The sequence below is a fragment of the Asterias rubens genome, chromosome 11 (genome assembly GCF_902459465.1).
Source record: "Asterias rubens chromosome 11, eAstRub1.3, whole genome shotgun sequence".
Lineage (NCBI taxonomy): Eukaryota > Metazoa > Echinodermata > Asteroidea > Forcipulatida > Asteriidae > Asterias > Asterias rubens.
The window spans coordinates 4,179,577-4,207,452 of NC_047072.1; the positions used below are offsets into that span (position 1 = coordinate 4,179,577).

General features: G+C 40.1%; 2 protein-coding genes across 5 annotated transcripts in view; both read left to right on the top strand.

The window, feature by feature from the left end:
* The first annotated feature begins 964 nt into the window (after positions 1–964).
* On the top strand, positions 965–19,116 carry LOC117296870 (coiled-coil domain-containing protein 58-like). 2 transcript variants are annotated; one of them, XM_033779965.1, is made up of 5 exons: positions 965–993; positions 9,707–9,832; positions 11,490–11,636; positions 13,086–13,145; positions 15,986–19,116. In XM_033779965.1, the coding sequence occupies exons 2-5, from the start codon at positions 9,722–9,724 to the stop codon at positions 16,040–16,042; spliced, it is 375 nt and encodes a 124-aa protein (XP_033635856.1). In that variant the 5' UTR covers positions 965–993; positions 9,707–9,721; the 3' UTR covers positions 16,043–19,116. The 2 variants fall into 2 exon arrangements, with proteins under 2 accessions (XP_033635856.1, XP_033635855.1); XM_033779964.1 differs by lacking the exon at positions 965–993 and adding an exon at positions 3,587–3,666.
* Positions 19,117–19,736: 620 nt separating this feature from the next.
* LOC117297111 (chromatin assembly factor 1 subunit B-like) overlaps positions 19,737–27,876 on the top strand; it is a 28,263-nt gene continuing 20,123 nt past the window's right edge. For all 3 annotated transcript variants that reach the window (XM_033780246.1, XM_033780248.1, XM_033780247.1), the window contains exons 1-4: positions 19,737–19,855; positions 22,915–23,054; positions 24,821–24,953; positions 26,020–26,128. In XM_033780246.1, coding sequence (XP_033636137.1) covers positions 22,917–23,054; positions 24,821–24,953; positions 26,020–26,128 — 380 coding nt within the window. In that variant the 5' untranslated portion in view covers positions 19,737–19,855; positions 22,915–22,916. The remainder of the gene's footprint in view (positions 19,856–22,914; positions 23,055–24,820; positions 24,954–26,019; positions 26,129–27,876) is intronic.

Here is a 27,876-nt window from a genome sequence, read left to right on the forward strand (position 1 = left end):
AAATTCGTGAGATTTGTTTCGGTTTTGTCCTGGCACCCAGCCTCTGCGACCCCCTGCGCGGCAATGAATGAACCACTCCGGAGAACCATGCTTAGCACAACGCGAAAGTAACCCGACCAAAAAGGGCGGATCGAATGCCGGGTGGGCGGGCAAGGGGCAATGGGTGAACCAATCCGGAGAACCATCTGCGAAACACTGTCCAATGAGTCGCCTGTCAGAAAGATTTCTAGGAAGTCTGGTAACAACATCGACCAGTGGTTGACACACGGTCGCCGCCCAAACTTCCTCCAATCAGACGACTCGTAAGTGGGAGTTCGGGTCAGGGTTTTGTAGACTTGCAACCCGACGTCTGAAACGACACAACCGTGTTGAATTCCACAACGATGTTGTTGAATTCGGCAAGGATGCCATGCCACCGGACCTTCTAATTTCAATCAAAAATGGCGCGGGTTACGCTTTTAATCTATACTATTAAAAGCGTAACCCGCGCCATCTTGTATTGAAATTAGAAGGTCCAGTGGCATGGCATCCTTGTGGAAATTAACACGGTTATGTGTGTGGAATTCAACACGTTTGTGTCTTTTCAGACGTCGAGTTGCAAGTCTACTTGCAAGTTCGGTTATGCGCGAACAGCGGGTATGGACCGTTCCGGCTTTCCACTAAGCTCCGCCCACCGCGCACGTGAGCAAGACACTTTGTACAAGCACTCCCAATGACATTCTGCACGATTCTGCCGCGCGTGCCAAATATACGCGCACGCATGACCGAGTTTGTCCGACCGCAATCATTGCTGTGATTGGTCAAATGGGTGAACGCGCACAGTTTGATTGACAGGCCGGATCGGTCCATTGTAAACGGACAGCACCCACGCACTGCTGATCACTGCCTTGTGTAACACCCCTTTCACAGAATGGTTTTGACCGATTCGGCCGCGGCTCGGCAGTTCGTCGATCTACATGTAGTAGGCTGGTGCGATGCAGCAGAAAAACAACAGTGAGTACCGAGCAGAAACTGTCATTTTTTGACGATGTTTTTTAATTTCACTCAACAAAAAGGAAATGCAAGCATTTTATGAATGTATTGAGTGTGTGGGGAAAGTTTTGGTAGTGTAGTACAAAAGAAACTTTAGTTATTGCTGGTTAACGGTCGTAAAACTTTCACCTATCAAAGCTGATTTGAAAAACATAGCGTTAAGGAGGCCCAAAATATTAGACCCGTATAAGGCTCACGGGGGAGCCTTATAGTTTCTAGAAGTATGCATAAGGTACGTCGTCTAACCCAGTGGGCGCAGCCACTGCAAGTAGTGCCGGACGTGCGCAATAGCTTCATTTTGGGTTAGAATTATGACGCCATGCATAAATATTAAGAGAGGCGTATAACACCCTCACCCACATTACATTTCGAAATATTTGTGTAAAGGATTTTCATCATCTAGCGGGGTGCCGCGCGAAGCGCGGCATCCCGCTAAGTAGTAGTATAGATTGCCTGTCATGTGTACACTAGTTCATCCCACGTGACCGTGTTATAGCCAACCAGAATACAGAAACAAGCAAGGGGTGTTTAGCTACCTATGTTGAGATACACAAAGTGGGAAGTCAAAGAACAGCCTAATTTCCCACTTCGTGTAGCTCAACATAGGTAGCTATATGCATAGAATAAACCTATGAAAATTTGAGCTCAACTCGCGAGAATGCAAGGAAAACAAACTTGCCACCTGAAACTGTGTGCTTTCGTTCAGATGTGATTTCGAGACTTCAAACCTAAATCTGAGGCCTCGAAATCAAACTCGTTGATTACTCTTAAAAAACTATGTTACTTCAGAGGGAGCCGTTTCTCACGGTGTTTTATAGTATCAACAGCTCTCCATTACTCGTAACCAAGTCAGTTTTTATGTTATAAATTATTAAAGTCACCTGGAAGTGGTATTTTTTCAAAATAAAGCTTTTGTCACTTATATAATTATGTGTTTTGATGAGTGGAATGTGAATAAACAGTTAAATAAGGTTTTAAAAAATCAGTTCTTATGTTATTTACAAATTTAAGAGTAGACCCCGACCCGAGAGGGCGTTGTTCGTGACGTCAATCGAGGCAGACTTTGCCTGTAATGCGTAGAGTAAACACTATTGCAAAGTACATGTACGGTCCAAGTCGTGAGTTTGTACGTTTAAAAAAAAAAAAAAATGTTTTTTTCCGGCAATGCCGACCAGGTGTATTGCTGCTGAACGCAGAAAAACACTTTTTGAAATGTACCAACTCACGACTTGGACGTACATGTACTTTGCACGTGTGTTTACTATACGCATTGCAGGCAAAGTCTGCCTCGATTGACGTCACAAAAGGGGTAGGCGGAGTCAGCCCCCCAAACAACAAACAATTACTAAAAAAATTGTTTTATTGTTCGTAAGCATATACTCTCATGTTAGAAAGAAAAAAATATATATTTCCAGGTGACTTTAAGAGTAACTACTAGGCTAAACCAATCACAAGAAGGAGCGGATCCAGGATTATGATTTTCAAAATGAAAGAGCGCGCCAGGCAGCAATTTACTGCACTTACGAAAATTGCAACTGTCGTAGTAGTGCTTTTCAATGGGAAAGTTGTTTTTTCTAAATCGGTGTTTCAAAAAAGGAATCCTTTAAAAAATCAGAAAAAATTTCCGCCAGGCATATTAATACGAAGGGCCAAAATGTCATGGCTCTACTGGCCGGACAAAGTGAAACAGCAATAAACTTGGCGCTTACGGAATTCGGAAGCAGTGAATTCCGCGCTTACGTCAAGCGCATTCCACGGATCAGGGATTTGTGTCGCTTTATGCTATGGAGATGCACAACTGACTTCTGAATGTTAATTTAAATCAGGTTTACCCATGAATTTACTATCAACGGCTGATCCACGACCCAGACGAACGCACCCAAACGTGGGTGCGTTCGTTTAGCTCCCCTGGGTCGACCCCGGTGTGTGGCGTTTTCTTTTTCCAGGACAAACGTGTGCAGATAATTACCCACGTTCGTCCTGGGGAAAAAACACGCCACACACCGGGGTCGACCAAGGGAAGCTAAACGAACGCACCCATAGATATAAATATAAGGCCGTGTCCGAATTGGCGACTTCGACTACAGCTACGTCTAGATCAGCGCGTCTACCAGTGTTGAAGAATAGCAGACGCGCGCGATCTAGCCGTAGCTGTAGCCGAAGTCGCCGTTTCGGACACGGCCTACTGACTCTATATTTTTTTTGGTTTTTTTTGTAGTCTGGTCCCCTGACCAAAGATTCCTTGACGTCTCTTGTTAATTGTAAAATCAGACTAGTTTTTTTTTGCTGCCCCATCAGGACAAAATTATACCAGCTTAGGTGGTCAATGATGATTAGCCTACACCATTTTTTAGTAGGTGATACTCATTATTAATTACATCATAAATCGCGTGATGTAGTCCGTATTTGGATAATCACATCTTACCCAAATTCAAATAATTATAAAATTCGCATGTGAACACCTATTTCAAAATAATTGTCCAGAATTTAGATCACCTGGGCTTAAAATATTAAATAGGGAAAACAGCAGAACTTTTTTTCTTCAAATCAAAATGGTACATTCCCCCGTATCAACCCAAGATGGCAGCCAACATGGACGAGAACGTGTTTTGTGGAGATTTTCTTCAGTTTCAGGTGAAGTTTCATTCATGGTTGTATAATGAGCAAGATTGCGAGATGAAATGATGACTTTGTAATATACTTGGGTGGCCTTATCTGTTAATGTGACTGTTTTATATTATATGCAGACTAACTATGATGTAAGTAAAGTAGTTCTTGCCTAAAAATGCAGAGTGCGAAAGTGGGATGCCATCTATAATTTTACGTGGGAGGCTGTTCCAATTTTTGATTGTTCTTGGAAAGAAGCTGTTGTCGAAAATTCTAGCTCTGGTGCGTATCTGCATAAGTTTTTGTTTATGTCCCCGTGATGAGTGATTATTAGGAGTCAGACTCAGTCAGACAGTCTACAGTTGGGATGTCTACTAATTTATTGAGAATTTTGTACATCATATAATAATAATACGGAGCAAAATAATCGCCCCCACCCACGCGACGCGCAAGCTAAACAAAAGTTGGTGTGATGTTTCGTGTAGGGTCCTACTAAAAGCCGACAACTCGCCGACAACGCCGACAACAAGTCCAGAGCGCCGACAACTCGCCGCCAACAAGTTTTAATTACCTCGAAAATTGCCAATATACCATAGATGTATTAGAACTATATGTGTTCTGTAATATAAACATAAATTTAATGGAAAAACTTCACGAAAAGTGTGAATTTTTAACCAGAAAAAAAACTGAACGTTCACGGAAAACTGTCGGACGCCATCTTGGCTTAAAATCATGTTCGGACCAGTCCATTATGATGCGGGTGAGTCAGACTTAGCAATAGAGGGCGGGCGTCATGCACTGTGCACACTGCAGTGAAGGTCTTAACATGAAGCCCGCCCTCTGTTGTTGACAAGTGCTAAATCTACCCGTATCATAATGGTCTGGTCCAAACACGGTTTTTAAGCCAAGATGGCGTCCGACCGCTTTTCGTGCAAGTGAAGTTTTTTTCTGGTTAAAATTCACACTTTTTGTGAAGTTTTTCCATTAACTTTATGTTTATATTACATAACACATATAGTTCTAATACATCTATGGTTTATTGGCCATTTTTGAGGTAATTACAACTTGTTGGCGGCGAGTTGTCGGCGCTCTGGACTTGTTGTCGGCGTTGTCGGCGAGTTGTCGGCTTTTAGTAGGACCGTCCTAAAAGGATGCTTTGCTGACTATATAATTCAGATTCAGATATAATTCAGATTCAGACTTCAGTAAAAATCATTCATTTGCTTGCCTTGCCTTGCCTTGTCAATGTCTTTGTCAATGACAATACAATTACAATGTCATGCTTGTTTGTTGTTGGGTTGAAAATAGCTAGTTGCGATAATCGTAACCCTCCATCCTCCCGACGCTCGGAGACCGGAGGGTTACGACACAAGACTGATATTATCGGTGTAACTAGCAGTTTTGACCAGTTTTTGCCAGACTCGTGATCAGATTCGTCCTTTTTTTCCACTTTCCAAAATCATGACAGACATTCTAAACACATGGAGTTGATCTTTATTGTTTGACAACGTCATCTGGAACCCTTAAACAACATCATGAAAAAATTTGGCAGAAAAAACGACAAAAACTTACCAAAAGACTGACGGAATATATCCATAATCCATAGCGGGGCCAACTAGTGATTTTGAACGTCGCACTTGCTTGGCAACAACCAATCAGCGTGACCCAACCAAACACGCATCTGGACGAACCATGGCTGTCGTATGCGTATCGGCCATTCCAGCTTGCAAACTCACCGCCTGTGTGTGTAAGCACCGATCCCCCGCACCGAGTGCGCAGCATTCAGGCATGTACATGTACATGTACTGTATGAACATCGTGCGTGCACAAACTATACAGCTCGTAAGTACCGTGTGCTGCTCCATACCCCCACGCATACGACAGCCATGGCTCGTCCAGATGCGTGTTTGGTTGGGTCACGCTGATTGGTTGTTGCCAAGCAAGTGCGACGTTCAAAATCACTAGTTGGCCCCGCTATGGATTATGGATATATTCGGTCAGTCTTTTGGTAAGTTTTTGTCGTTTTTTCTGCCAAATATTTTCATGATGTTGTTTTAAGGGTTCCAGATGACGTTGTCATACAATAAAGATCAACTCCATGTGTTTAGAATGTTTGTCATGATTTTGGAAAGTGGAAAAAAAGGACGAATCTGGTCACGAGTCTGGCAAAAACTGGTCAAAACTGCTAGTTACACCGATAATATCAGTCTTGTGTCGTAACCCTCCGGTCTCCGACCATCGGGAGGATGGAGGTTTACGATTATCGCAACTAGAAAATAGCAAGCCCACCGAAATACACTCGTCCACCGATTCCTCCCCTTTTGGGCCACACGACTGTACGATTACCGGACAACTCGACACCTGCAAACTCGGCACCTTGTAAATTCGGCACCCACTCGGCACCAGAATGTCAGCACCATACAAACTCGACACCGACCCCTTTTTTTCTTTTACTTAACAACCTCGGCACCCAAAACCAAGCAATATTATTATAACTTAAGTCAAAGAAGCTTCAATCAACTTTGGGTCACTCACAATGAAAGAGCGTAGCGGGCGCTTCGTTTTCTCTGATTTACGGATTCCACCAAGACTATCTGACACACCGTGTCCTGCGGAAATTGCCATTTTAATGGTCGTGTCCCCTGACTTGAAATGAGATAGAAAGAAAAAAAACAACAAGTTTTTCGTGCGGAATTAAAAATTAGAGATATTTGGCAATGTTTATTTTAACTTTCAGAAATGAAAAAAGGGCTTAAAATTTGCGTCATAATAAACAGAAGAAAACATAATTACTCTAATTAATTGATACTACCTTAAACAAAACACCGGGTAACTATGTTAAAAAAAACACCTTTTTTTCCCACACAAATTCCCATATTTCTTGACTAGCATTTGTTTATTGACATAAAATGCACTTTTTCAGTTGCCATGGTAGCGGTTAGTTGTGCAGCTTATGTCTTTCTGACTTGCTTGAATCTTCAAGACTTCTGGTACATGTTTTTTTAATTTGTTTACCTTTTTTTGAATATATAATTAGGCTTTAAATATATAAAAAAAACAAGACACAATTTTCACCTAGTTTCCCATTGGAAATGAATACCGAGATCAATTGTGTCAAATTTATTATGTCTAAGGCCAAATAACAAAAAATACTACTTGATCGTCCGGATTTTTCAAAAAAGAGGTGGATGAGGGCCTTACTATTTACTATTTACTTTTTTTTTTCAAGATGGCCGCTAAGTATTTCAAATCAAACAGGCCACCAATTCTTCAGTTTAAATCAACCGCAAACTTATTTATACCTAGTACTAGTTGCATGAGGACCTGTGTTAACACTAACAATAACACTTAACAGGGTCGGATTACACTAAAAAGATTTGCTGGTAGGCATTCACTAATATTGTTTTATGAAACAGACGGTTACAAGTGTTCGAGAGCATCAAGTTAGATTCGGGAAAAGCTCCTAGGCCAGTCCTTTTGAAAAGATGGATAAAAAAAAAAAAAAATATTTGGCCTAATATGCTCTTATTAATAAATCAGGAGCAGTTTCCACACTCTTTTAATCAATAAGAAATTGATAGACTCAAAACGTCCCTCTGCCATGTTTAAATGAGCGTAGCTTCCCCAAAGCTATTGAAATGAAATAAACACCATTGGATTGCTTTTGCGATCCTCTTTCCAATGGTATAAAACTTGTTGGGGTTTTGTGAAAAAAGGCAAATTTTGCCGGACTCCCTACTACATGTACCACAGCAAGGTCTGCCTGTTAAACATGCATACAGTGAGTACATCAGCCCTGAGTTGACAACTAACCCAAAATGATTCTGAGGTTTTATCAAAAGCAAAAAATGTGACAATTCTGGTGTCTCTCCACTTAAGGCAAGAACCGCGTAACGTATTCTTCCGGTTTGACAAAAGCAATTATATGTACATGTATACTGAATGAACAGTTTTCCTCAGTCATGTCAGTTTTCAACAAGGACGAGGACATAGCAACCATAAAAAAAGCTCCAAGTCCATTTGTTTCCCTCCATGGGTTCTTTTACTGTGTCATCCGAAGGAGTTAAGGTCACCTGCCGTCGATTTCACCAAACTCGTCCTAACTTAAGATTAATCTCAGACTTAGGACGGGTTCAGTTCTGTATCCAAATACGTAGGACGCATTGAACCCATCCTTAGTTAGGACGGTTACTCGTCCTAACTCGAGTTAGGATTAATCTTAGCGTTTCATGAAATCGGCTGCTGGAAGTGGTTGTTTGTCAAAATAAAGCTTATGTCACTAAAATATGTGTTTTGATGAGTGGAATACGTGTATGAGTAAACTAAAGTTTAAAAAAATTTGTTTCCATGTTATTTACAAATTTGAAAATAATCTCGATCCAAGAGGGCGCTGTTCGTGACAGCAATAGAGGCGCGATGAATCGCATGCAGTGCCAACACAAGATAGTGACGCTTGGCGCAAGCTAAATCATGCCCTCAAAGTTGAAACAATACCTGATTTTTTTCACATTAGGCAAATGCTCCTTTAGGTTCGTTACGTCTTTCAGGTACCTTCTTCGACTTCCCCACTAGCTGGAAAAATTGTTGGGATGGCGTCATGTTTTAGAAAATAACTTTTCTCTTCATGTCAAAATGTGTAGTGTATTCCGGATTCTCGAAGCACGACCGCTCAAAGTGTTTGCTGCACAGCGCTGGAAAAGACTTGCAAACTGATCCCATCTTTAGTTGTTTTGCTGCATCCAGCAGCAATACACGTGGAAGAAAAAAACTTTTTCGAAACGTACAAACTCACGACTAGGACTTGAATGTACAAGTTGCACGTACGTATGTTCGATCGATGCAAAGTCTGCCTCGATTGATGTCACAAAAGGGGTAGGCGGAGTCACCCCCACACAACTTTATTTATTTTTTTAAACATATAAATCGTTAAAAACAATTACTAAAAAAATTATTTTATTGTTTAGAAACATATACTCTAGTGTTTGAAGAAAAACAAAATATATTTCCAGGTGACTTAAAAAAGTTACTTGATGGTCTTAACATCCATAAAGCAGCTGGTCCAGATACAATACCATCCAGGGTTTCTAAATGATCTTCCTGACTGTATCTCAACAAGGCACAACAGCCAGATTATTTGCAAGTTGGCGTCGGAGATTTGTTTTCCACGGAAAATTTACCGTTCGCACAGTGTTAAGTTTTTAGGCGCCTACATGTACGTAGGCTGAATTGCCTCCATGTCGATGAAAGTGCGGCACCATTTTTTGATGTAGGCATTGGGCTTTTGAAAATGTGAATAAGTGTTTGGTTAATTGTTTTAGTGGATTTTTTGCTTTTTAACAAAGCGTGATTTACCGGCCTCAGTTGTTGATGGGGACCCGACGGCCCGGCGACAGTTTTGTGCGTCCATGCTGGACTCCTTGGTAATTTTGATTACGAAAATAATTGTAGTCTAATAATATTTGTAATTTTCGTACTAATAACTTTACAAGATCAAGCTTTTTGGGGGGCATGTGGTGTGGGACTGAACTTTTCAATTTACATGAGGCCTACCACCATGGAGCAAGGAAGCTCACAGCTAACTCACAGCTGAGCCCAACGCCTAACCCTGAAAGGGGTGTGTTTGCAGTACACCGTGTTGTGTCAAAATTATGTGTGCGTTATGCGTGAATGCTGGGCATCGTAATGGACAGTGCACACACACTGCCACTCTACCTCGTAAACTAGATTAGAAGACGCATCTTCAACGATCGACAGATCCCAGCAGAAGTTACACTATATGGAGCTGTTTTGGCGCCCTCTGCTCTGCTGGCCAATTGGCACTGCCGATAGTCTTTAAGTAAACTACACAAAAACAGATAGGCTGAACTAACTGCACAGCACATAAGCACAGATCAAACAGAAATTTTACACATGCTTTTTTAGTAGGGGCAATTTTATTTGCTAGTTCGCAAGGCCAGTCTTTACATCTCATGTTTTAAATACACTCCCATTTGACAGTCTTCAACCAATCAGAGTGCATTAAACTCTTTGAGTCTGAGGTATTTAATATGTTGTTTTTATTTTATAGGAAGCTTTAAAGAGTATGCGTACCATTGATGATAAAATAATCTACGCTCTAAATACAACAGTTCCTACTCAATCCTTCAAGGGACAAGTCGATGCCAGTGCAACATGTCAAGATTTATATTCACAGGTACTGCTCAGGTTTCTTCTTTTAACTCTACTCCACCCTCCCAATCATCATGGTTTGGAGTCAATATAAACACCATGCAGCCAGGTAGACAGGTACACATGTAGTTAGTGATCTACACATGTACATGGATTTACCAAATTCACAGTCGTGCACGATTCAAATACTTGGTCTCCACAGAATTTTGGCATCAGTCAAAAGGTCAAGTTCAACGCCTTTTTTATTGAAACAAATAAAAATAAATTCCTGTACAAAAACGTGCAATCCATATTATTTTAAATGTGACATCACTGTGATTCACAAATGCAGGGTTAATGACAACGAGATTGCATTCTATATTTTCTCTTTTGTTGTATGTGTTTTTTTTCCTTTTTTCTGCCCCTCGGAATAGGGTCTTGTACACTAGATAGATAGTGGGCGTGACACGCGAACTTGCACCTGTGCTTTCTTCATTCCTATTGGTCAAGAGCAACGGCTGAAACAGTTGTGCAACATCACGCGATACGCGCAACGTGCACAGCATCTCCTTATAAGGAGTTGTTTACCCGAGGGCCTTACCATTTCATAGCTGGAGGGGTGTTGTGTTGAAAGAAATCATAGAACAATTAAAAAATTTGCATTTATTTTACCTTTTGACCAAAAGTGCTGGATGTTTTTGACCGAAAAGGTATTTACGTTGTATGAATGGGAATCAAAGTGTGTTGAATCAGTTTTCAAATATTGGTTGAAACCCGCCGAGGCCTGGTTCTTGATAATTTACCTCGACTTCGTCTCGGTAAAATTATCAAGTCCAGGCCACGGCGCGGGTTTAAACCACTAGTTGAAAACCCCTTCACCACACATTGATTCCCTTATTATTGTATTCATTTATAAAACTGAATCTGATTTGTACAGATGAGACCCACTCATTGAATTTATAGATTGCTTTTACTAGGGCAGGGAGAATCTTACAAGCACATCGAGACTTTGCTTTGACAGTATTTCTGATGTAAATAGTTTGTGAACTTAGTGAGGCTTTTTCGAAACACAAGGTGACAGCAGACTGACTGACAGCAGAACGATATAAACAATGGAAATTGACCTGTTATGTCTGCTGCTTTAAAGGCAGTGGACACTATTGGTAATTACTCAAAATAAATATCATCAAAAAACCTTTCTTGATTATGAGTAATGGGGAGAGGTTGATAGTATAAAACATTGTGAGAAACAGCTCCCTCTGAAGTGACGTAGTTTGAGATAGAAGTAATTTTCCACGAATTTGATTTCAAGACCTCATAAATCAAGCATCAGAATGCACACAACTTCGTGTGACAAGGGTGTTTTTTCTTTCATTATTATCTCGCAACTTCGACGACCGATTGAGCTAAATTTTTCACAGATTTGTTATTTTATGCATATGTTGAGATACACCAACTGTGCAGACTAGTCTTTGACAATTACCAATAGTGTCCAATGTCTTTAAAACTACCGGTAATCAACAAATTGTTTTTCTGTTTTCTCTTGTTTGTTTTTGGTTTTACTACGCCTTTGAATGAACACCCAGCTGGGTGGATACAGTATGTGCGCATCGCGTTACAAGTCATTATTATTAATTTTATTAATAATTTCCAATCACGTGTTTTCAATGAATCGGTCTGTTCTTTGCCTTCTTAACTTGCAGTTAGAAAAATCATACAGTCAACGAGATAGTGCTATAAAAAGATGTATATCCCAAGTATCTACAACTGTGACTAAACTACGTGAAGCCAGGGCTCAAGACCCAGATAATGTTACCGTCAACAGGAACTTAAAAAAGGAACGAACAAAGGTAAGGGTCTGACAGGGTGCAACTTGTTTCCTTTAGGGCTTATGCTATCTGGGGGCCCAGGTTGGTTTAGTGAGTTCTTTCCCTGCCTTCAGCGCAAAAACTAGGTCAAAACTATAAGGGGTGCAGCGTTTCTCAGTGCTCTCGTTATGCCATTTAATACTACTTTTTATAAGAAAATCTGACGTGAGTTTCCCAACAAATATTTGTCTCTGTGTAAATGGAAAAAGAAAAACAAAATTACTCTAAAAACCTCCAAACTGAGTGTGGGTGGGGTGGGTGCACAAGCACCAACTAGGGAGGGGGGGGGGGGCTTGGCTTGTGCGCATACTGCTGCTGTGCTTATCATTTGGAAGTTGACATGTAGTGTGTAAACACCACGTTGCTTAAAAGGCGCATTAGACACTGTATAACACACAGCTACATTGATGCCCAAAATGACACAACCAATAACCTACTATTAGGATGATGTCAGGTAGTTGGGTCAGCCCTGATACTTCACGACGGCAACGACGGCAATTGCCGTCGTTGCCCCTACCGATTGCCACAATGCCCTTCAAAAACCCAATTTTTCACGGCAATGATTGCCGTGCCCTTTTCTCATCATTGCCGCCGTGCCCTTCCTCCCGAAAACAAATTATATTCAACGTTGTCAAAGTTCGAAAATAAGCCAAAAAGTCCCGCTGTCTGTGTAAGTTTCACGCAACGAAATAGACCCCAATTTCACGCACGTAAGGCACAACAGCAGATTTCAGGCCTGTTAGTCGTTGTTCTTTGCGTGCGACAAAAAAATACTCGAAACATCGAACGCTAGAGGGCGTTTCGGAACAGAGCGATAGCGTGAGATTAAACGCCCTCTAGTGGTAAAATTCGCGAACCAACGCTAAACGTCTTGATAAAAAGACTAGACGTGTCTTTGTATGCTGGGATAGTGGTTTTCCCCATGCTTGGTACATTGATGTACCATCATGTACAGCATAGGCGTCGCGCACCGCATGCATTTATTCTGTCAACATCGTGTCAAAATGGAGCAGTTACGTGGGAATTTTAGCGTCTCTACGAAAAACTACACAACGTGCATGACCAATAGTAGGATTACGTATGAACAAAAATTATTTATTGTGTATTGTAAGTAGTTGTTCTTTATTTTGTTGAATTAGATGAATGCTTTCTTTTTTCATTGGGTAACAGTTAGAAAATGGAAAAATTGGAAGAACTATTTTTTACAGGCATTCTCGGAGGTTTTTTTTCAAACTGCCGTCGTGCCCTTCGCAACTTTTTATGATTGCCGTGATGCCCTTCCAAATTTTTGAAAATTGCCTTGGTGCCCTAAATTTTTACAAAAAGTCAAGGCAAAACTGCCGTGCCCCTTAAAAGCCGAAGTATCAGGGCTGTTGGGTCATACTTCATAGATACATGATTTCATTTTTGTTGGCTTTCTTTCTTTCACAGCTACAGCTTATGCAGTCTGAGCTGAACATTGAAGAAATTGTTAAAGATAGAAGTTATAAAGTAAGTGTTTTTTTTACAGTACTGGGTTTTCCCTTAAAGGCAGTGGACACTAATTGTTACTTACTCAAAATAGTTATTGGCATAAAACCTTCCTTGGTGGCGAGTAATGTGGAGAGGTTGATGGTATAAAACATTGTGAGAAACGGCTCCCTCTAGCCTTCACAGTTTGTGTATCTCAACATATGCATAAAATAACAAACCTGTGAAAATTTGAGATCAATTGGTCGTCGAACTTAAGAGATAATAATGAAAGAAAAAATACCTTGTCAAACGAAGTTGTGTGCGTTTAGATAGTTGATTTCGAGACCTCAAGTTCTAAACTTGAGGTCTCAAAATCAAATTCGTAGAAAATTACTTCTCTCTCGAAAACTATGGCACTTCAGAGGGAGCCATTTCTCACAATGTTTTATACCATCAACCTCTCCCCATTACTTATCACCAAGAAAGGTTTTATGCTAATAATTATTTTGAGTGATTACCAATAGTGTCCACTGCCTTTAAAGGCACTGTACACGTTTGGTAATTACTCAAAGTATAGTAGCATAAAACCTTACTTGGTAACGAGCTACGGAGAGCTGTTGATAGTATAAAACATTGTGAGAAACGATTCCCTCTGAAAGAACAAAGTTTTTGAGAAAGAGGTATTTTCTCAATAACTTATTAAAAAACTTCAACTGATGTGTTTTTTTTTCTACTTAAAAACACAAATTTGTACAACTAGGTTGTTTTTACTTTCATCATTTTCTTGCAAAATCGATGACCAAGAAAAGCCCAAATTTTCACAGGTTTGTTATTGTATGCATATGTAATTATGTTGGGATACACCAAATGAGAAAACTGGTCTATGACAATTACCAAAGGTGTCAAGTGCCTCTAAGCACTGGAAGTGTCGTGGCCGAGCGGTTAAGAGCACCGAATTCAAACTCTGGTGTTTCTAATCAGCAGAGTGTGGGTTCGAATCCCCAGCCGTGACACCTGTGTCCTTAAGCAAGACACTTAACCATTGCTTCGTCCTTCGGATGGGACGTAAAGATGTTGGTCCCATGTGTTGTGTAACGCATGTAAAAGAACCCAGTGCACTTTTCGAAAAAGAGAAGGGGTTCGCCCCGGTGTTCCTGGCCGTGGCTGCTGTATGCGCCGTAGCACCTTGTAAACCCTTATAAGGTGCTAAATAATTGTGTCTCAAAATTCATCACTGCAATTACCTATCTTTCTGAAAGTTTGTATATACTCAGCGCCTTGAGTACCTTGTTTGGTAGATACGTGTGCTATATAAGACTTCGATACTATTATTATTATTATTATTAATATTATTATTATTATTATTAAGCTTTTAGTGAATCATTATTATCTTCACTACCTTAGATTTAGAATTGGTTCTTATCATTTTGACTAGATTGCTCTAGTCATCATCATGAGAACAACACAGCCAGACCAATTGGAGAGAATTGTGGCGGGTCATCACTTATCACTAGCATTCATAAATACTTTAGACAGTTTTGCTATTCCTGTTGGTGGAGAGCACGTCACGTGGGGGTGTATAGACCTTTGATAATGACCAGTAAAAAGTGTTGAAACATGGGTGTGACACGCGAGCTTGCACCTGTGCTTATAAGGCAGTTTCTTCATTCCTATTGGTCGAGAGCAACGGCTGAAACAGTTGTGCCACATCACGCGATATGTGCGACGCGCACAGCATCTCCTTATAAGGAGTTGTTTACCCGAGGGCCTTACTATTTCATAGCTGGAGGGGTGTTGTGTTGAAAGAAATCATTGGCCAATTATAATTTTTTGCATTTATTTTACCTTTTGACCAAAAAGTGTTGATGTTTTTTGATCGAAAAGGTATTTATGAATGGGAATCAATTCATTTCAATCATGATGGCCCTCCAAACACGTTGGTCCTCCATTGCTGTACGCAGCTCTTCTCGACGTAGTCCAGAGTCCTGGCACAAGGTGTCCACATAGGTGGTTTGTAGTCTGCCTCGGGAACAGTGACCTTGAGTAGGGGCCCAAAGCACAAGCTTGTACACAGCAGTACTGATTCCTTCAGGAACTGGGACATCTGACTTGACCATATATTGAGTGCCTTCCTTCTCTGTGTCATTAACCTACGAGCCCAAGTATTTGAAATCTGTTACCCGGTTCAGGTGGGAATCAAAGTGTGCTGGTTCTTGATAATTTACCTCGACTTCAGTTGGTAAAATGATCAAGTCCAGGCCTTGGCGCGGGTTTAAACCACTAGTTGAAAACCTCTTCACCACACATGATTCCCTTATTGTTGAAAACCTCTTCACCACACATTGATTCCCTTATAGTTGAAAAACTCTTCATCACACATTGATTCCCTTATTGGCTAGCAGACCACTGCTGGGGGGAGAACGATTGAAACGTCCCAGACACAAACCAAACTAAAAGTGTATTGAATTCAGATGTTTGAATGATTTCTGAACCTTCAACTGTAAAAGTTGTGTACTTTTCCAGTGCCAATAAATGTCATAGTGTACATTATCAAGCTGCAGTTTTCTGAGGACTGAGTTTGATGTCATGTGTCACTGAAATGTAAGCCTGTGCAACTATTAAAATACACTACTCTACTTGTCAAGCGTCAAATAGTTGCGTTTTTGACACTAGTCGCAATTAATTTTTAATTCCCAAGATGCATTGTGGCATATTGTTTGCCCCAAGTGCAATATATTAAAATTCACGTTGAGTGGATTGAAGGATTGGGTTACTGATGATTGTTGGTTCATCAAGCAGGAAGTCGCGACTGTTTTTGTAGTAGTCATGGCGGTACGATTAGTTGCCTTATTTTTAAACTTTCTCTTTTTGAATTTCAGGTATTCCATGAGCGATGTAGAAACCATTTCATTCCGTCTACAACTCTCTCATCATGACACCTCATGGTCCTGCTGTATAACATCCAGGCCTGATAACATCTTCAACTACCAAACATTTTTAACTGTAAGGTACAATGTACAAGGTGTATTGCATGTCGTTATTCACGAGGCAGAATGAGTCAATACTGAACCTGGGATTAACTTTGATTAATTATTTGTGGGCAGATTTTAACCACAGATCGGTAGTTTGTTTGGTTGCAGTTTAAAGGTTTGGAAATGTGATTATACATGTAGTTGTGTGGATGATTATTTATATGGGATTCAATCACAACTTGGGACAAAATGCAACACAATCATTGGGTGAGCAAACATTTAGAGAATCATTTGCACAAATGTTACCTGTTAAAAGAACTGGACACATGGTAATTACTCAACAAGGGTGTTTTTCTGTCATTATTCTCTTGCAATTCGATGACCAATGGAGTCCAAAATTTCACAGACTTTTTATTTTATGCATAGGGAGAATACTGGTCTTTGAGTGCCTTTAAGTAAAATGAACTTTTGTTCACTGAGCAAGTCAATATGGTGGCGCCCCTTGGCAAAAGCAGAGAATGCCACCACCAGTGAACACTCGGGAACATATTTGTCAACTGTTGCTGATGTATGCTAATTTTACCAGTGCATACATAACTTGCTCCCACTGAACATTGTTTGCAACAACTGTTGAGTGTGATACAGACATGTTTGTGTGTGGTTTGCCTCTGACAGTTCTGAGAAAAGTAAACATTTTTTTATATATTGAAACACAGTCCAAATGAATTAACTATGCACTTTTAAACAATAAAACAAATGGTCCCTTAAAAAACCCACAATACAAACCCACCATTTACCATGTTTACAAACCCATCATTTATAAACACCATTCACAAAATCCTCTTTCAGCTTTTAAAACTAAAAATCTACAGTCTTAAATTATAGCTTGGGGCAAAGCAGGTCTATGATTGTGTTGGTCGGCATCCATTTTAAGCACTAAGCCCGATTCATTTTTTAACCACAACCTTCAAGATTTGTTCTCTCAATATTTGTGTCAGTTTAAATGAAAGAGCTCTTGTAGTTAAGAAAAACAATCTGGAAAAGGAAGATCAAATCACTTTTGCATTTGTAAAGATGTTCATATTAAAGTATTTTTCTATCATGAAAGAAACAGTTTGATTTGCTGAAAAGGACTTAAGACAATCTTTTGATGATGATTTGGTATATTTGACCTACTAAATGTTTTTCAATGATAAATGTACTTGCAAATCAATGGTTTATTGTAAGTTGGGAGACCATATAGTATAGGCCCCCTATTTGCATAAAGATTCCATCTATTGGAAAATAATTGCATCACAAAACTGAACTTGGAGCCCTTCTTAAGAGAGTGAGTAGCAGTTTTATTGGTAAATACGTCTAAAGCCGTGTTCACACTGGATTCATATTTTGGGTAACTTAACCATGACGCTGGGTAACATTCCGACGGGTTAACTTTCCCACCATCCGCACTTGGATTGATTTGACTGGGGTAAACTTACCGAGACCGTGTGTAAACTAACCGAGCTGGCCCCCTGCGTAACATTGAATAGTTCGATAATCACGAAAATCTTATTCTTCCGTGCCAAAACATGTCAGTTTCTTCAGGTCACGGACGGATGGGAGATTTAATCGAGTCATCGCGTCCGCATTGGACTTTTTGGCATGGTTAAACTAACCTGGTCAATCTTCCTGGGCACCTTTGGCTCGGTTAAACTACCCATTCGGGTCGGGTAAGTTACCTGGGAGGAAACTTCCTGGGCTGTTCGCATTGGATTTAAAATGGCCATTGGCTCGGTTAGTTTACCCAAATTAAGTCCCATGCGAACAGGGCTTTAGTTTTCTGACATGCTCCATGAAAACACGAGAATTTATAGTATTCCAATATAACCAGTGTTATAGTTTTTTTGATGGCTCTTTGAAAACTTTGGAGGTAAGAACTACAGCAGCTTTCGACAGTAAAATGCATTTTTAGAAACTTCCAAGCACAACCTTGTGGAAAGAACTTTTTATCCCGAAAATTTGAGTGTAAGCTTAAATTGTGTATTCCTATAGGGATTCTTCCTGCCTGGCCGGGTTTGCCCCAGTGTTTGGCAATGTCTAAAAAAATGTGACCACCTTTTTAAATGAGATTTCCACAGGTTAAATAAATTGTTTACAACTACATTTATAATAGGATTAAAACCATTGAGTGGTTCTCAAAACAAAAGGCACGCAATGCCTTTTACTTTCCAAAACAATAAGTTTGAATGTTTCAGCTATTGTAGTGTATGGTACAAAGTAATCGCATTCAACCAGAAAAGTTTAGGTCAATTGTCTAACTCATATTACATGACCATAGGAAATAATAATAAATCTATTTTTCTTATGAGAGATTGTTGAAGTGAATGATTAGCATCCTATGACTGTTGGTGCTGCAACTCCTCAATGCCCAATGAACATGGGAAGTAAGAGTGAAAATGCACCTTGACACAAAAGCTATTAGAATAATAGTGCCTAGTAATGGCTTTTAATACCCACAAAATCAGATATTTGGATTATATCATGTCCTTCATGTGGCACTGCCTTGTGGTCAGTATTATGGATTATATCATGTCCTTCATGTGGCACTGCCTTGTGGTCAGTATTATGGAAGTTTTTTGTAAATTAATGTCATTGTACATTGACAAAACATTGACCCATGACATGTAGTTAATCATTGTACCGTAACCAGACATTGATGCAATAGACACTTCCCATGAAATATGTAAATTTCACATAGCGCGTGCGCACTTGCATGTGCAAATTAGTCGGCCAAATGAGGGAATATCGGGCTGTTTTGTACACGGCTAATGGGTGCGTGACACAGTCGCGATTGCGCGGCTGCTAAGGGCACAACTCTATGGTGTTTGCCAACCAATGGGGTATGTACGCATGCGTAATGGAAGGGTCCATTCCAACTTACAGTAACAGTTTTTAGAACTGTTTAGAATTTTAGTTAAGTTGTCATTCCAAAGTTTGTTGTTGAAGGTAACAAAATCGAGTTGATTTTTGTTTGAATAAAGTTTTCTTATGATAATGTACTTATTTTGTGTGTGAAGTTTCACTTTGTAGATCAGTGTATTTTCATAAAGGGGCACAGCAGAAATATTTCTTACAGAGCGCTCACATTTTTTGCTAAGCAAAATGTATTTGGGCTTGGCAGATTTGTGCAAACCAATGCTTTTTAGCACGTATGAAAAATGCTATTAGTAAAGAACATGTATCTAAATGCCAGGCTAAAAATAAAGGAAACCAGTGAAAAATTATAACTATTTTCCAGTTAAATTTTTTCATATTCATTTTGGTTTTAAAATGTTTTCAGTTATTCAGAACTTTTCTGCATTGGCAACTGAAAAGCAGATCAGTAATCTCTGGGCGGTAGTCCTTTTCATTCTTCAATCATGAAGTTCATTGAAACTCTAGACTTGTGGACAAGTCGTTAATGGTTCCACGCGGGGGCGGTGAGATAGTCGAGTTGTGGTGGTACTCGCGAGATTCGTGGGACCATTATTAGTTGTTGAGCCATCCCCTTGCTTGATACGTATAAATTTCCAGAAGGCTTGGGAGTATGGATCCGCGCATGCGCAGTTTCTTTTAACTTTCGCGGCAAATTTGGCAAACGTACGTAAACTCATAGTCATATCTATCGCTCGTATCGTACACTGTGTGTGTGTCTGTGACTGTTGTTTTGCTCTCTGAACTAATCAATCCTGTGGCGTGCCTAATCAAACCCAATTTATTATTTGTTTTTAATAAGTTCCGCATTTGATTTCGAAAAAGGTAAGTAGGCCTATATTCGTTTGTCTAGTATTAGAGATCCATCGTCCGACCATAAATAATATGAGTCTTTATGACCATCGTCCACCGATCGCCGATCGGTGTTCCGTTTGCTTATGTTATGAGTCAACTCGGTCCCAAGTCAATTCGGTCCCAGTCAACTCGGTCTCAAGTCAACTCGGTCCCAAGTCAACTCGGTCCCAAGTCAACTCGGTCCGTATGGTTGACGGGAAGTAATTGTATGTTTTCTTTGAATTGGAAAAAATATGTCCTTTGCTTTGAATTTGTACATGAAACGGGATAAGTGTGCACACCGATCATGCCGATGTTCGGGGTATAATTTTTTCCTTCAATAGCGACCCATTTGTTTCTATATTCAACATTGAAAATTACCGATTGAAAATTACCGATTGTGTTGGCCAATAAATTTCAACTAAAAAAATGTATTCAAATGTCTCTTTGCTTTCAACCAGAGTATCGTTTTCTGCATGGCTCTCAACAATTCAATAATTGACAAACATTAATAATTAAATCCTCTTTAATTTCTTTTAATAGTTTACAGTAACTTACATTTAAAATAAAATAAATAAAAACAGTACGAATTACATAATTATTAAAAAATAAAGAAAGGAAATTAATGTTTGGTTAAATTAAGAAGAAATCTTTCAAACCAACTTATAAGATTTAAGAATAATAAATAGTTTCAAAAATCTACTAATTAAAAAAACTTAAACTAGGCCTATTATTACTAAGGAAATTAATGTTTGGTCAAAAATAAAAAACGAATATAATTGTTCAAATAACTTGGGTTTCAGTCCCCCGGGCCCGGGCCCGTGCAAGCTTCCCTGTCTTGGGACCGAGTTGACTTGGGACCGAGATGACTTGGGACCAAGTTGACTTGGGACCGAGTTGACTGGGACCGAGTTGGCTTGGGACCGAGTTGACCGGTACCCTTCCGTTTACTTCTGTTGTGCTGTCGTGGCCGGCTGTGGTGGGCAGTGTGCATGCTGATGCTGTGCTGGACTAGCCCCACTTGTGTGGCCAAGGCTAGCTGAATCCTTCTCAGCTAGCCCTACCTAGTGCTGGACATGCTGGATGGCCACTCCACTGCCAATGACAGTCTACGTACTTCTAGAAACTATAAGGCTCACAGTCTACGTACTTCTAGAAACTATAAGGCTCACAGAATAGAAGTAGGCCCCCTACAGTCTACGTACTTGCATGGAGGAATAAATGGAATAAATTAGCTAATGTATTCCTCCATAGTACTGGTAGGTATACTCCTAGAACTATTTCGGTTTCGTCCGCCGGCTATCATCGTCTCCCGTTAGGCTATCGTCTCCCATAACGGGAGACGATAGCCGGACGAAACCGAAATAGTTCTAGGAGTATGGTAGGTAGTGCTAGACTAGTTAGTAAAGTTGTTGTATTGTAGCCCCACTTGTGTGGCTTAATCCTAGATTCAGCTAGCCTTGGCCACACAAGTGGGGCTAGTATTGTAGTATTGCTACAAAAGTGGCCCACTGCACTGTCAACAATGTCATTTTTATCAATATCATATTATTATGTTGTTGCATGGTACAACTTTGACTTATTCGTTATTGTCATGAGACATGACGTGTGTGAGGTGATCCTTTAGACTTTAAAAACCTTGGAGAAAAAATTAGACACTATTCCGTGTTTTGTGTGTACTGTGTATTCTGTTTTTTAGTGTTATTTTTAGAAACTTATAGGCCCCCTAATATAAGTTATATTTTTTATAAATAATTTTTTTTTATAATTGGCTTAGTTGCGATAACGTAACCCTCCTGCCGACGGTGTAGCCGGAGGGTTACGAAGCTAACGCAATGTGTGCAGGGCGAAATGGTTAAAAACTTAAAATTTCGACAGCTAGTCAGCAGATTTGCTCCATTTTTACCACTTTTGAAAATCATGACACAAATTCTAGTAACACGAACTTGATCCTTAATGTCTAATGAATCCTACAATATCACTCAAAACACCATTGAGGAAATAATTTGAAGAAAAAAGACAAAAACTTACCAGATCCTCGAGCGAAAGAGTAAAAAATGGCCCAGGTTGCAAATTTGAATCTGAGGGGGGCGGAGCTTCGGCCGTGTGCACGTCAGCAGGGTCAACGACTCAGCGCTGCATGTGGTGCATTGTGTATCCCGGTAACTGTGCTCCCGTAGTCTTGGTTCCAAGACCATTGGTGCTGCGCGGTCATACACAACCAACGTTCCGATCTATGCACGGCAAAAACTGTACATTATCGAACATTAGCGGGCGCTCTATTTCTCTGATTTCCGCATCTCACCGCGTGTACAAGACTACGGCTGCACAGTTGAAGGGATACAGAATTCACCACACGCAGCGCTGAGTCCGTGACGTGCACAAATAGACTGTGCAAAAATGTGTCAAAATTTCGATTAAAAAAAGGAATACAGATTTCTATAAAAAAAAGGAATTCAGCACAAGTTACTGGGTCTAGTCTGTAATCAGAATTGATGTACAAAAAACTGTTTCAAATTCAAAAGAAAACTTTCAACAAGAAAAGTTTGGGAGATTCATAACACTCGGCATGCTCAGTTTGAGCCAAAAAGCCTTTTTAAAATAGGGTTTTTCTTTTTGTAAAAAATTAGTGAGAAAGTGGCGGCAGGATACGGAAAGTTATCTGCAAAAAAAGCCAGGTCCTTTGTCCACAAACAAATGGCTCAAAAGGATTGGCTCAAATGAACCTTGATTGGCTAACATTACATTGAGTCAAGACTGGCTCAGTCAAAATTGAACCACTGGGCACTGGCTCCCCCTGGCTCAATTTTGACTGAGATTTGGGCTCAAACTGAGCCGTTATTTACAGTCAAATCATTATATTTATAAAAACATAGGAAGGTTAAATTATGCATTTGATGACAATGAGAAAACATGTCTTTTGAGGTTAACTCTTGCTTAAAAAACCCACAGTAATGTTAAGTATCTTTTTGTCAGGAGCCATTGTTTGTATGGCTCACCTTTGTTACTGAACGAAAAATGATTAAACAAATTGACTTTATTTTCTGTAGAGATGAAGCTAGACACTCCAGAGATTTCTTGGCATGGTAGAGAACCCATCTATAGTCTTGATTTCCAGCCTTTGAGTACAGCCAAGAAAGAACCTCGACGGCTAGCCACAGCAGGCTGTGGTAATGATGGCAACCTACGGGTAGGTATCCTCTTTATTTAATTAACCCTTTCACTACAGAATAACGTCAGGGCTTGAATTTGGACAGACAATCCACAGGACTGCAGGGCTTGTAGCCCAAAATGTTGACGGGACTTTGTCTTACAAGACCAGAAACAAAATGAGTTGAACAAGCACTAAGAAGTTAGAGAAGATCTAGTGAAGTTGAAAAGTTGGTTCAGATTCATAAAGTCAACACTTTTTTCACAAAGACATTAATTGGGTAGCCTCTTATTATTTAATTGAAAAAAACCCAAGACCACCGTGCTTGACAAGTTATTAGTTTACTGGCCCGATGCTGATAAAACCCAAGACCACCGTGCTTGACAAGTTTTTGGTTTACTGGCCCGATGCTGAAAAAACCCAAGACCACCGTGCTTGACAAGTTTTTGGTTTACTAGCCCGATGCTGAAAAAACCCAAGACCACCGTGCTTGACAAGTTTTTGGTTTACTGGCCCGATGCTAAAAAAACCCAAGACCACCGTGCTTGACAAGTTTTTGGTTTACTGGCCCGATGCTGAAAAAACCCAAGACCACCGTGCTTGACATGTTTTTGGTTTACTGGCCCGATGCTGAAAAAACCCAAGACCACCGTGCTTGACAAGTTTTTGGTTTACTGGCCCGATGCTGATAAAACCCAAGACCACCGTTCTTGACAAGTTTTTGGTTTACTGGCCCGATGCTGAAAAAACCCAAGACCACCGTGCTTGACATGTTTTTGGTTTACTGGCCCGATGCTGAAAAAACCCAAGACCACCGTGCTTGACAAGTTTTTGGTTTACTGGCCCGATGCTGAAAAAACCAAAGACCACCGTGCTTGACAAGTTTTTGGTTTACTGGCCCGATGCTGAAAAAACCCAAGACCACCGTGCTTAACAAGTTATTAGTTTACTGGCCCGATGCTGAAAAAACCCAAGACCACCGTGCTTGACAAGTTTTTGGTTTACTGGCCCGATGCTGAAAAAACCCAAGACAACCATGCTTGACAAGTTTTTAGTTTACTGGTCCGATGCTGAAATCACAGGCCTGTGGTCCAGTGTTGAATTTAAGCCCTGAATGTGGTTATATCAATTGAATGTATTTGTAATGTTAACTTAACAACATTTCTCTCCCATTTGTGAATTATGATACCGCACAGAGGGATGCCTCCATGCCCCTGGTTATCACCTTGGTGCCCCTTGACTTGTTTTGACAGCAGAATTTTAGATTACCCTCATTGAGGTGCTCTTTGATCATGCTGATAATGAAAACTTCCTAGTCCTGACAATAGACCGATCCATTAAGCTCCGCCCCATTGCGTATTGACCAATCACAACGCAAAGAAGGTCCAACAAATAAGGTCCGCCATGCGGGCGCGTAGGTTGGTGCGCGCGGCAGAGTTGTGCACAAAGGCTCACATGTTCTTGCTCACACGTCGACGTGGGCGGAGCCTAATGGATCGGTCTTTTGACAAGAGTGAAGTAACAGGCCTGATTTATTGTTTAGTGTGTTGTGTATGGATCATGCAGGTTTCACAAGTTAATGTTAAATATTGCAGTTTTGTTTCCATAAAAAGAAATAGATTTAAAAGCACTGTACCTGGTACTTAAAGTTCCATGATGTTAAAATGCGCACAAGTACAAATTAATGTAATTGCATGGTCAAATATAATGTATTGCGCTTTTCCTTTGTTCTATTTTTTTTTCCTTTTCAAAAAATTGTTTGTTTTGGATCTGATTTGTGAATGTTTCTTGTGTTCTCACTGTAGATGTGGTACATCAGAATCAATAATGATGGCAAAGCTACAGCAGAGTTTGCTTCTAATATGTCACGTCACACAAAGTCTGTCAATGTCGTACGTTTCTCACCGGATGGACAGATTCTATCATCTGGAGGCGATGGTATGTTTAGGTCTTCAACTTGTCAGACCTGGAATTACACGCAGGCCATCGGAGGCCTTGGTCTTGGTGTCCCTTTAAAAGATCCCATTGACTTTTAGATATTTCAATGAAAATACCCTTTGCGAAATAAAATTGGCCTTGCCCTTTCAAATATGAAATTCCAGGCCTGTGTTTGATTTATGTTGATTCCGCATAAACAAGTTTGCCAAAACAAGGCTAACATCCACTGTTAGTAAGAGACTACAAGAATAAAGGGCTTAAGAAGAAAGTGTGGTTTATTATTTGGTAATATGAAAATGAGTCACAAAAGGTGAAGGTAGGAATTGATATTCCACTTAAAACAGTCAAGATTGTAGGGTAGAGGCAAACATACACCAGGCAAGGAGTTCCAAAAAGATGCAGTAAGTGGAATAAAGCTGTTTGAGTAATTCTTGATTCTACAATATACACGTACATCTATCAGCAAAGCGAGAGTGTATGGGTGAGAACAAGCAGGGAGCCTTGTTGTCACCCAATCACTCTGATAGGAGGAAGGAAAAAAACTGTTCTTACTGGGGTTCTTGGGCTATTTATACTGTACCTCAAACCATCTCATGGGTAGTATGCAATCTGTGACTGCTGCTAAATATGCAAGATATCAAGCTAAATCAATTACAAGAACCATCTCTGCTCACCCAGGTACCTATTGGCTCCTGGGTAGACCATGCAGTGTTGATAATTAGTATTGTAGCCATGGTGGGCGGTGCTGGGCAGGCCTGAGTTTTCCCAGCACAGATTTCAAAATATTGTCCACTGTGTATTGGTCTGAGACACAGCTTATGATAAGGAGTATCAAGTGTCACAAATAAAGAACACAGTCAATAGGCCATCTAACTTATTGCACGGACCCATACACAAAAAGTTTGGAAACCTGGCCCCACTTTAGCAATAATGGCCCCATAATTAAACATGAATAATTTTGTTGATCTGGTCCTTGGTGGACTCCGAATATTTTGGATGTATTGCCCACCACTTAAATTGGTCTAGCTACAACCATGTTGATAATGTCATGTTTTTGTTGCTGTAGACTGTTTAGTGATCTTATGGAGGTTGACCGATACTCAGGGAGGAGGATCAGCATTTGGGAAGGAGGATGAAGAAAGCAAAGAAGGCTGGAATGCATTCAAGATGTTGAGGTGAGAACAATCTATTTACTGAATCTTTTGGTTTTGCATCCCCTAGGTTAAATGTAAAGGTCATAATGGCTTAATGTCCGTCGATGTCGGTTTTTTTCCATAACTGATTAATCGAAAATTTAATATCGATTATACTCGATATATCAAGTATTTTCCGCGCGCATGAAGCCTAAAAAAAGCACTTAGTAGAAATATATATACCGAAGACTAACAGTTTAATAGGGTTACATTTAAACCTGTTTCTGTCTGATCCCCCAAACTTTGTTTAAGTTCAATATCAAATTCGGAGTCCCGCCCCGATTATTTCTGGTTTTACAACAAAGTATGATCGCCGCTGGCTTGGCTAATTGTGAACGCTCGCCACAATTCTCGATTCGTGATTGGCCGTCTCAAAATGACACAGCCTTTGTGATGTGCTTGACCCGCCGACAATGGCGTCAGTTGCCGATGCATTGACATAGAAGTGTCAATCAAGTTGTCAGACGGGCGCTGGCGGGCAGCTTTGAGTTGAGATTGTGTGGAAATAAATCTAATTTCGTGCGGTCAGAACTACATTAGGTAAACAGGCCCGTGTTCGATGTGGAGAATGAAGTGTGCTAGGAGCGTGGTGCTTCAAACTTTGTCAACACTAAAGTAGTTAGGAAAAAAAACATTTAAGAGCCGAAATTATAAACAAATTATTCGAAAATTCATTGAAATTATGTAGTAAGAGAGAGAATTACACATATTTATTTCAAAAATCAGTTGTTTAATTTTAATAGACCGTATCATGCCTCGAAATAAACAACGGCACTGACGGGCACTGAGATGTGATGCTCTCGAAAATAACGACAATTCACGTGCCCTTTTTTATCCATCTGCCGTCGGTGGCCGTTTGTATTGTAAGATGCCTACTATGTTTACACTTTTACAGTTGAGAATAGTTGAGAAGAATAAAATTATAGTTCCAGGGAAATGTTAGATTGTTTACGAAAACAACACAACCAGTAGGCTTTAAGTGACCAAAATGACGCCAATTACGATACCTTGGATCGATAGAAAGACTATTTTCAGTATAACATAATACTTTGTTCTTCCTTGTTTTGTTTCGGGGAAGTTTTTTGCGGGGTATTTTTGCCAAGTCAAAAATGCTGTGATGAGGACGCATTGATTTTGATCACATGTGCGATTGGAAGTTGCATCTTAAACAGTCGATAGGCTGAGGCAGCAACGTCGGTTTCTTTTGAGGTTTTTACTGTGCGCTCGCCGCGGGGTCGTGAACTTCTGCGGTGGGCAGCTGATGGCGAAACACAAAGAACAGGGAGACAGACATACTTGGTTGTAAAAAGTATTTTATTTAACAGGGCAACTCAAAATGATGAAACTCAATAATGACGACGGCTTTTCTAATACTCAAACACAGATTCTTTTTTAATAATCCGACACTCTTTTGGTATTTGCGATATCATTTAGGAATATCGAAAATTTCAAAACATCAAACAATTTCGCTATATATATAAAACATCAAAATTTTTTGATATTTCGATATGATTAAAAAAGTGACATTGGCGATTTCGATGTCAAAAAAATATCGAGTTTTTGAGTATTTTCGATACATTACGTTATAATGGCTAAAACAAAAGAAGTGTTGTCCGAGCAATAACTCCAGAAGGACTAGGCGTATCAATTCCAAACTTGGTTTGTGGACTTGTCTTGGAATCCCCTAGGTAGAAGCCTATTGTTTTTGGACCCCCTAATAAGCGTGGGCG